An 11,751-nucleotide genomic window follows, 5' to 3' on the forward strand; every position below is an offset into this window, starting at 1 on the left:
GGTTTAGTCGTGACCATCCAAACAGAATCTTTAACTGACAGGCAAGCATGATAAAGTCAAGACAGGATATCTCTGACTTCAATACATTTTGGGGGAAATAGTGAGTATACAGTCAAGAGGTGTAACTGTTTCAAGTTATCGCAATTTATAACCCATTTGAGTTATTGCTTATACTTTCATAACTTGTTTCAGTTATCATGAAATATTACAAAGCCCTCCTGTGCCAATTCCTCATTTTGAATGAGACTAATGCAATTATTTCCTGAATCCTTGAACTTTTATCTTTCCAGCTATGCAGTAAAAATTTTTATGCAAGGCTGATAAAGTTTTACGCAGAAGTTTTAAAGCTATAAAACTCTTAACATCCCATTATGCTTATCAGACTAAAAGAGAATTTGATTAACCACAGGTTGCTACTATTATAAATTGCACTTTAAAGGTCACTTAGTGAGAACTGCAAAAAGACTTTTTTTGAATAACTTACCTGAGTTAACTATATTTTATAACTAATACAGGTTATAAAATGCTTGAAAAAGTAACCGAAATAGGTTACATAACTTATAACAGTTACACCCCAAACTGCTTAAGTTAAGGAAACAACACAATTATGCTGTGCATTATTTACATTTTGAAAAACATGCAAACATTTACCCAGAATTATCCGACAATTCTGATGAAGAGTTCCTGTGTACTAGGGATCTATGTTTTGTCCCTCCATTGCAAGCCAGTATGCTCTTTCTCTCTTGTTTATCCACGTTTTTCTTCCCACTGTCTTCATTTTGAATTTTTAGGTTTTGTAAGAATTTCGGTGATACTTGAATGCCGGGTGGTGAAGAACATTCTTTCAGTAGAGACTGCAAAAGTAAAATGGAATACACCTAAAGACAAATCCTTATGCTATTTTCTAGTGTACAGAATTGTTATCATTTTAGCAGGAAGCTTGTTCTATTGGTGACCTTGACCTTGAAGTGAAACATCTTAAACATGCGCTCTGCACGTCGTCTCGGTGTGGTGAACATTTGTGTCAAGTTTCTTTGAAATCCTTCAAGGGGTTCAAGAGTTACAGGGCAGACACGAAATTGTTAACGGACAGACAGACGGATGGACACTGGGGGTATAACATAATACATCCCTTCGGGCGTATAAAAAAGCGCTAAAAACTAATCTCACTAATTACCTGGTAGAATTATGTAGGTACTTTGCTGGCCAATCAGAAACTCTACTCAAGAACACTAGTGTGACAGAATAATATAAACAGTATTTTTCAGTGGGATGTATCATAGACTTCTCCTTCCCTCTGGAGCGTGCACGTCGCAGAGAAGGCACAGGGCACTGCCAGATGTGGAGCCAAGACAACTGATGGTGTCCTGACTAATCCGGAGGGAGTGGCCCTACAAAGGATAGGACGACGAGGATGGGCCATGCAGACTTCCAACGACTCTACCCAGGGGAGCCATCAACTCAACTTCGGTTGTTTACTCACGAAAAGGCTTCGGCCACGGGCTCCATTCAACTTGGGTGGTAATGATGGTACTCCTGCATGGCGACAGACGGCAATGAGCAACTGAACGCTGCGGCAGATCTTCGTGGGACACTTCAGAGCGGCACAAACGTGTAGACCAGACAGAAGACCTGCCAGTACTTCGACGAATCCACAGACGGCATGCAGAGAAGACCCCGAGCTGCTCAAATTTCACGCTCAACGTGAGTGGCGAGCGGGGAGGGGCATCAACACCACGGGGGACCAGCCTGCACTTGCGGCATAAACCGCCCTTTTGGCTTCAAAATTATTATCTTTGGCATATACTCTACAGAAATTGCGTACAGGTAAATTTTCACCACTTTGGCTTCAAAAAGCATCTTTAACGGCATGCCTGGTGACATGCTGGGGGTCTATACTCTACGTAGCGAAAGCTATATTGTGCCTAAGAGGGCAGATGGACCCTTATTAAACTTAAACAACGAACGAACGGATGTATCATAGATGTTCTCCGTACCCTTTAGGTGGGGACTGACCAAATCATCCGGGACGGTTTGCATGCTGTGATGCATTTCAATGGCATCATACTGGTCAATTCTGTCTGTTCAAAATGTAAGATATATTCTTTTCTATTCTGCTCAAACCTGTGTCTTTGATAAGTCAGTTAATTTTTTTATGCTATTGTACTTTGTTTCATGTTTTGATCTGCTTACCTTTAATTTAAAACGCTATGCATCTTATTACCATAATGTAATATTTATAAATTCATTCAATATTTACCATTTTTATTGAACATTCTATAGATGCTTTTGTGTAAAGCACTTTTGAACGTATTTTTAGATGAAAAGAGTGCTACATAGTTGGACATAGAAACGTCAGTAAGAGCCTAGTCTGTGTTCAGACCGTATGTTTTGTTCATAGGAGATAACTACTGAGGCTATTCAAATTTTGTATAATTATGTCCCTTTTCTTCTCAAAACATACGAGTAGATAACCAGAGCCAAGACTGATGAAGTCAGAATATATAAAATAATCATTTTTTCTAAAAAAACAAACAACAGATTATCTAGTCGGTAGCCAGACTAGTAAGAGCCCTGTGATATGATTGCTTGAGAACTATTTTTTCTGTTCTTTTAAGAAATAGTATAATGTACTCAAAAAGTGATTTATTCTGTGATCTCTATGCATATAACAATTTATGTATTGTGCATTTTGTTAAAAACGGTTAAGTTCTTTTGGTGGTACCTCTAACTATACACAGTAGTGGAGTTGATAATAATTTCACATTTAATAAGCCCTCATGTGATAGTTGCTTCTTTAAAATCGTCTTTTTATTTGCCTTGTCTCTTAGCATTTCGTTTGTGCAATTGGTCAATTTAGTGTAGTTAAGGATAGTATGGAATAATGCTTAACTTGCTTAACAGAATCAATACATTTATTATCTTAGTTTTACCTGCTGACAGAAGTCACCAGGCCCCGTGTTCACAAAACATTTTTCGGTCTCAGCTGAGTTTGAGTTTAAAATTTTAATATTTACATGTATTTTACAAAAAATTTAAAGATCTAATTCCAACTGAAAATGAGAATCAATACTGAAATATAACTCCGTATTTTAATACTTTAAACTTCATTCTCTTCCTTTTTATTATCTCAATTCAATGTTAGACAAATATAAACACAAACTGCAAAATTAATAAAATCATATGTAATTTGAACAAACGTATTTTGTGTAAATTTCAACTTAAAATTTTGGCGTATAATGACATTTGTGGCCGGGCACTTTCAATATGGTGGCACCTTTTCATCGGGGAAAAGTACTGCTTTGTATAAATTTACAAATCAAGATGCAGGACATGCTCATCCATTAGACATTCATCAAAATCTTGAGTTCATCCGGGGAACCATGGTAGACCTCTGGTATGCGAGAATGGATGCGGGATAGAAGACATCGGTCGATTTTTATGACTTTTGTACAGTTACCTGAATCAGTGGGGCACCAGAATCGGTGTATTTTGTTTAAGCATGCTCCTTGTTTGAACAGGGTTGTATGACATGATAAGTTTTTGCACTGGTTGTGTAAACTTATCAACTACATCACAGTTGTCAAACTTTGCAAAATGTCATTTTAAATAAAAAGTAATGATGATTTAAAATACCCATGTGTAAATTTTCATGAATTTCTTATTACTTTTTACCACTGTTCCAAAATCTCCTCCACTTTCCACACTTTTTAACCAATTGAAACAATGTTTTGTACGATGTAGTTTCAAGTCTTGTGTGAATATCTGCCGAAATTATAAATAAGTAGTAAAATAATAAGCATTACCCAGAATTAGCATGCAGGGTATTCCCAAAATTTCATCTTCTTATATATTTTTGTTGTAGAAAGTACTGTTTTACCTCCATTTGTTGAAATTGTTTTACATGTGAAAGTAAATAAAACTTGTTTTTCAGCCAGAAATAGAAAGATTGCAGTTAAATAGTTGCATCTCATTTGTATTCACTCAATTTGGAGAATGTAACCACAAAGGATGTCACCATCATCCACCTCTTATACTGCTGTTCGCAAATGGCAGATAGACAGAATAGTGGTTTTCACTGCCAGTACGTATGGTAACCTTACTTGTTATTACAAATACCAGTAAATATATTCATTTTCATAAGAACCTACTGCTTTTATGATAACTTTAATGTTTTGGACATACTTCTTCATTTTAATATCACTTAACCATATGGACTATGAGTACACTGATTCAGGTGACGGCATTTAGACATACTGCTTATAGGGGTCATGTTATTAAAATGGCCCTGATTTGAAATTGAAAGCTGGTTTTAAATAACTTGGATCTCTTTAGGATGCACAAGTAAATAATGTATCAAAATAAGTTCATTTTGATATATTTAATCCAAGTTTAGACAAATGCATAGGAGATGAATCCTTAACCCCACCAATACTGGTAACTCCAGGCTAGTATCGGATTCGTAAATGTATCTTGCTAAAAAAATTCGTACAAAAAAAATGGGGAAAAAAATTGTAAGGCCAGGTAAAAATAGGGTCGGATGGAATCCCTGAACCACACATATTTATTTTGGTCCTATCTTCATTGAGGCTAGGATAATTTACGTCACTGCCTAAAATAAAACTGATACAGACCCTAGGTCTTTTTGAATAGACCCCTAATTGTGCCCGATATTTAGCACCGATGCATGCAAGGATTGCCTGGTTTCTACATCTCTAGACTAATAGGAGTGATCGTGTTTGTAAACAAATCCATTGTATTTTCTATTTTTAGAACTGATAAGACAAAGACCGGGTGGGCCGACGCCGAGCGTCCATGTTTTTTGTAAATAGTGATGTTTTTCTAACGGCTTAAACTTTCTTAAAACACAAATAATATCAATAATTTTTTGATCAATGGAAAGTGTATAAAACAAGCAATTTATTGATTACTTTTGATTATAAATTCGAAATTAAATGGATTAATTATGAACGCTTAACTTACAGTGTTTTTTCAAAATGTTTGGAGGATCGCTACGCCGCTATTAAAATCTTATGTCATTTAAAACGGATATTCATTTTAAAAAGGGGTATGACTGAATAGCGAAATCTAGTAGATTTCGCGAAATCTAATCAAATTAGCGAAATCTAGACATAAAATGTAAACTAATGAATATTTTTAAAAATCCTTTTAAGCTTTTGTTAAAAGTGTAAATCTACGTTTGCATGCCAATTTTCAAGAAAAAATATTTATATTTAGGGTGGTTTTGAAGCGAAAAACGTATACGGGTCTAGATTTCGCCCGATTCTACATGCGCGGAAATCTCAAGTGTCAGGCAAAATCAAGATATAAAATCTAAAGTGATGAATTTTCTTTCTAAATCTTTTTAGGTTTTTATTAAGAATATATTTATAAGTTTGCATGTCAATTTTCAAGAAAAAATATTTATATATAAGGTGGTTTTGAAACGAAAAACGTATACGGGTGATGATTTCGCCAGAGTTTATATGGACAGAAATTTCAAGTGGCAGGCAAAATCTAGACATAAAATTTAAACTAATGAATATTTTTAAAAATCATTTTAAGCTTTTATTAAAAATATAAATTTACGTGTGCATGTCAATTTTCAAGAAAAAATATTTATATTTAGCGTTTTTTTGAAGCGAAAACGTATACTGGTCTAGATTTCGCCCGATTCTACATGTGCGGAAATCTCAAGTGTCGGGCAAAATCAAGATATAAAATCTAAAGTGATGAATTTTCATTCTAAATCTTTTTAGGTTTTTATTAAGAATATATTTATAAGTTTGCATGTCATTTTTCACGAAAAAATATTTATATATAAGGTGGTTTTGAAACGAAAAACGTATACGGGTGATGATTTCGCCAGAGTTTATATGCGCAGAAATTTCAAGTGGCAGGCAAAATCAAGACATAAAATTGAAAGTGATGGATATTTTTTGAAAATCATTTAAAGGTTTTATTCAGAATAAATTTCTACGTGTGCATGTCTATTTTCAGGAAAAAATATTTATATTTAGTATGATTAATAACATATAATGATGTTGATTTCGCCTGATTTTATATGCGCTGAAATCTCAACTGAGAGGCAAAATCATATCTTAAAATTTTAAGGAATGAGAGTTTTTAAAAAAAAAATCCTTGTGAGCTTTTATTAGGAATATATTTCTACGTGTCCATTTTAAGTTTCAAGAAATAATAATAATTAGTGTGGCTTTGAATAGAAAGCCTATAAATTTGCCTGATTCTATATGCGCAAAACTCTCAAGTGTCAGACAGAATCGAGACATGTATTCTTAGGTAATGAATATTTTAAACCTCCTTTTGAGCTTTTATTCGGAATGTATTTCTACCTGTCCAAGTCAAATTTAAAGAAAAAATATTAATATTTAGCATGGTTTTGAAAAGAAAATCCTATAAGAGTGTTCCTTTCATCCTATTCTGCGCGTTATTTCGTTAATTATATGTTTGTATTATTTATTATATAATTCCACATTTATATGTCGAAAAATAGTATTGTTTTGTATAACGTATACGGGTGTATCTTGATGCATTATTCCAATATTAAATCTAAATTGGGTTTTAAAGTTGCTACTTATTTTCATAATAATCTGGTAATTTAATCAAATAAGGAAGGTGTGATAATAATTGGACCGTGTTGCAGTGGGACAGTGTTACATGCAATGCACGCGGTGGCAATATACAACACAATACACAAAGCTTTTATCAGGAATATAAATATACGTTAGCATGTCAGTTTTCAAGAAAAAATATTTATATTTCTGGTGGTTTTGAAGCGAAAAACACAATTATACGGGCCTAGATTTCGCCAGATTCTATATGCGCGGAAATCTCAAGTGACAGGTCATAAAATTTAAAGTGATGGATATTTTTTGAAAATCCTTCTAAGCTTTTATCAAGAATATATTTCTATGTGCGCATGTCAATTTTCAGGAAAAAGTATTTATATTTAGTATAATTAATAAACGAAAACTTATACGGATGTTGATTTCGCCAGACTTTATATGCGCTAAAATCTCAACTGAGAGGCAAAATCAACTCTTTTAAGTTTTAAGGAATGAAATTTCAGTCGTGTAATTTAAATATTATTAAAAATATCGCAGTTATAGTCGTGACCGATTTTAAAAGTCTATGAGTGTATAATCAGTACACTAATATTTAAACATCACTTAGATTTGAAATTAAGATTTCAACATGACGAAAATAATCCCAGATGTATCTAAGTAATGCGATTGTTTTACGCTCGTTCCAACAATTTTCACGGAACTGCAATCCGTTGATATACAGAGACTATAATTTTCTACAAAAATTTGATTTCTGTAAGTTAAATCTTTCTAATCTTACCTCACAGAAGATACAACGGTCGTCACACTGGTCGGCACATACAGTTGATTAGTTAATCAAATTAAATTTAATCCAATTAGTTAAGCGGGGGTAAACGATAATTTAATTAAAGGTGGTTTTCTCACACGTTTAAAGAGGTGCGAAATGCAGCAGGTAATCATTCGGTCAAAATTGTGCCGATTTATATCATCCGACAATTATTAGTTTATTATGTGACAAACAGTAATTATTTAGATTTGCAATTTATTTTTCATTAACACATTTTCCATATGAAAACGTCTTTCTAAGAATTAAATTGAAGTTAAATGTTTAGGATATGGCCCATTTTCTTAATGTCATTCATATATGCATTCTTTCTCCAATCATTGTTGAATACAATCTCTTTCAGATATTAAAAAATTTAGGTGATGATTGATAAATATGACACGTGCAAACATAATTATATTCTCAATAACGGCTCAACACGATTTTAATAAATAATACAAACTTTTAATTTTTCGAGTTGATTTTTTTTTTCACGCAGAATAGGACGAAATCAACACTCGCATAGGATATTCTTTTCAGAACCTTGCTAAATATAAATATTTTTTTCTTGAAAACTGACATGCACACGTAGAAATGTATTCTTAATAAAAGCTTAAAAGGATTTTAAAAAGTATTCATCACTTTAGATTTTATGTCTTGATTTTGCCTGTCACTTGAGATTTCTTCGCATATAAAATCTGGCGAAATCAACACCCGTATACGTTTTTCGCTTCAACACCACCCCAAATATAAATATTTTTTCTTGAAAATTGACATGCAAATGTATATTTTTATTCCTGATAAAAGCTTGATAGGATTTTAAAAATTATTCAATACTTTAAATTTTATGACTTGATTTTGCATGTCACTGACCATCTGGCAAAATCAACATCCGTATATATTTTTCGTTTCTTATTAATACTTAGTATAAAAAAAAATTCTTGAAAATTGACATGCACACGTAGAAATATATTCTTAATAAAAGCTTAAAAGGATTTTAAAAAGTATTCTTCACTTTAGATTTTATGTCTTGATTTTGCCTGTCACTTGAGATTTCTTCGCATATAAAATCTGGCGAAATCAACATCCGTATACGTTTTCGTTTTAAAACGAAACTTTATATAAATATTTTTTCTTGAAAATTGACATGCACACGTAGAAATATATTCTGAATAAAAGCTTTAAAGGATTTTTTTTAAAAATCATCACTTTAAATTTTATGTCTTGATTTTACTTGTCACTTGAAATTTCTGCCCATATAAACTCTGGCGAAATCATCACCCGTATACGTTTTTCGTTTCAAAACCACCTTATATATAAATATTTTTTCTTGAAAATTGACATGCAAACTTATAAATATATTCTTAATAAAAACCTAAAAATATTTAGAAAGAAAATTCATCACTTTAGATTTTATATCTTGATTTTGCCTGACACTTGAGATTTCCGCGCATGATCTAGACCAGTATACGTTTTTCGCTTCAAAAACACCTTAAATATAAATATTTTTTCTTGAAAATTGGCATACACACGTAAATTTATATCTTTAATAAAAGCTTTAAACGCAGCGTTCGACACTAACGGTGTCCCGGGATCCCGAGGACACCAAAAATCTGCAAGGGATCCTAAAGTTCACAATTTCGGTGTTCCGTCGGGACTCTTGATTTTCAGATAAAATATGATTCTAAAAAAATGAAATTCCCCAGTCTTGTTCGCTCAAACATCGGTCTTTTGATAAGCCAGGGCGTTCAGTTGACCCGAGGAATCGAGAGAAACTCGTATTTTACCTGCATAAATTACGGCACGTGCGTCGGCTTGACTCGCGGAAATTTACTTAGATGCGTTCCAAGTTCGATAGTTCTGCCCCCTGTCAATCAAAATCCCAGTGAATTTCAATATTGTTCGCCGGCACAAGCGGAAATACGGCAGTAGGCGGAGCGTCGTATGTTAATTAGCTACCGACAGATGTCAGTCACACCACGCGCCAAATGACACGTGCTTATCTTGCGGTTTGTATTTAGTACAATATGCCTTGTCATTATCGAAGGTGTTTATTGATCAATGTTTACAAATTAATTGATAAACAATGCAGCCTTAGATTATCGTGTTTGTACCATTATTTTGTGTGCTCGATACGATTACATGAGCCGGTCGGCCGTTACGGTCTATAACAAATTTATTATCATTGCCGAGGCTTTGTTTGGGGAAAACAAATTAAATAAGCAGAAATTATACGTGGTATGATGAGAAAATAAAGTTAAAACAGTTATCTTTTCAAGAACTTTAACTGTTACTTTTGTTTTTCGTATTTGTCACTCGTTTTCTAGACCGACATTTTCGAACATTTTTATCATTTCTTACAAGATTTTTCTAGTACAATCTAAAATAAAAAGCCAATAAAACGTCTGCATTTACGAAAAATATGATCACTGTTGCCAAAGCAGCTCTTATTTAGAAGAATTTGCTGATAATAAAAGCATGCAAACACTAAACCCCACCCACTTTTAGGCAATGTGCAAAATAAAACAACTAAAATATGAAATGTTTAAGAAAATCTGTTATGACCAATGTACTAGTTTTAGATAAAGTCTGTGGGAGTTGCATTAATAAGGCCTAAAAAATCTTTGTATCTGGTAACATGCTCAAAAAATTAGGGTAGGTAGGTCGGAACATTTTTTTTTTTTTGAATTTTTTTTTTATTTAAGGGAGACTTTTCGGAATTTTTTTTTATGTCAAAAAAATGATTACAAATAAGGGGGTTATAAGGGGGAATGAACTAGGCGGCATACATTTAGACGAACTACAACAAATGGCAGAGGAGTGCGATGGTAGTGAAGATGAGGGGGAAGAGGACTTGGACAGAAATGACATTATTCTTTTACAGCAAAAGTCATACAAGCTATTGTTGTCATTGATGTAAAATGGAAATAAAGTGGAAATAAAATACATGTAGTACTGTAAACAGTTGTGTTTGTTAGATTTTAGTTTTTTCATGTTCTTACCACATTTTGTTATCAGGGACTCCTAATTTTCAGCAGGGATTCCTAAATTTCCCAGCAGGTATTCCTTCGGGATACCTGGCAAAAAAGTTAGTGTCGAACGCTGAAACGATTTTTAAAAATATTTATTAGTTTAAATTTTATGTCTAGATTTCGCTAATTTGATTAGATTTCGCGAAATCTACTAGATTTCGCTATTCAGTCATACCGTTTAAAAAGATATTTAAATGGGAAAATATGAAAATCCTAAGCATTCCAAAACTTTTTTAATTTTTAAAATCCATAAATGAGCGAAAAAGATATTAAAAATTAAAAATTCAGATCCCATACACAAACGGTGTAAAAACATTTGTTTTACCCACCACCAGATAAACAGGTATTTATGCGTGACGTAATGGCGATCTCTCCTATTGGGTGGGAAACCCTGAAATCGTTTCTGAATATTCCCACTTTCTTGGACCTGATTCAGTGGCAAAACTAGTATATACCTTCAGTTTTTGACTGTCTGATTCTCTTTCATAGGATAATCTGCCTTTTGCTGAATTCCTAAGATCATCAGCAATTCCCATGGTCATTCATAACAAAAAAATCACGATTCTGGAGAAACTAAAACAAGATTCTTCACGATAATAAACGAACATTCCGCTACATCGTTTTCACTCTATCTCGGACAAATAAAATCAGCCGCGTCCCGTCTCGTACCGTATTCATTAGGTCAGGCACTGCTATTGATTTTTCCATAGGCTTCCACACTAGCCTTAACAATATTCCTTATATTGACAATTTTGAAAGAGCTGCCACAAATCAGTGAACACATCCTTTAATACGTCGTTTTAAAGATTTATGAAAAAACTCTATTGTTTCGCTTTATGGATTTACTGTGAATTCTAGCATAGAACTGCTGTTCTTGTCACTTTTCGGGGATGTTTTAACAGGAGAGAAAACGTGTGTATACAGAGAGACTCTCGCACTCACGTGCTGTTAAAACACCTTTTTATATATGCCCGATCCTTGACAAAGCGTAAACGCATTACGGCCCCAAAACGGATAATGCAAACGGAAATGACTTCAACGTGAAAAACAACACAGATATCTCCGCGTGTTTCATAGAAATTTAATGATATTGAAGGATAATTTATTAGTTTTTACACGTTTTATGCTAGAATAGCGTTAAAGCCTGTTCATTTCATGTTATAACATCAGAATCCCTCGGGAAACGTTGGTGTCCTCGCCCTACCGGGCTCAGGCACCAACCAATCCATCGAGATTCTTCAGATGTTATAACACGAAAAACACATGTGTTTATCCATACAATACGATTTAGCTTTGTTTGAGGTTCTGACTATGCATATAATTATTTGTT

The 11,751-nt window shown here is 33.5% G+C and overlaps 1 protein-coding gene across 1 annotated transcript in view; it reads right to left on the reverse strand.

Moving 5' to 3' along the window:
* Positions 1-11,064, reverse strand: part of LOC123533951 (mRNA export factor GLE1-like) — a 51,618-nt gene extending 40,554 nt beyond the window's left edge. The window contains exons 1-2 of the mRNA XM_045315944.2: positions 10,877-11,064; positions 652-854 (exon numbers count right to left, since the gene is read on the reverse strand). Of these exons, the coding sequence (XP_045171879.2) occupies positions 652-854; positions 10,877-10,963 (290 nt within the window). The 5' untranslated portion in view covers positions 10,964-11,064. The remainder of the gene's footprint in view (positions 1-651; positions 855-10,876) is intronic.
* Between the last annotated feature and the right edge of the window lie 687 nt (positions 11,065-11,751).

This window comes from Mercenaria mercenaria, chromosome 12, assembly GCF_021730395.1.
Source record: "Mercenaria mercenaria strain notata chromosome 12, MADL_Memer_1, whole genome shotgun sequence".
Taxonomy (NCBI): domain Eukaryota; kingdom Metazoa; phylum Mollusca; class Bivalvia; order Venerida; family Veneridae; genus Mercenaria; species Mercenaria mercenaria.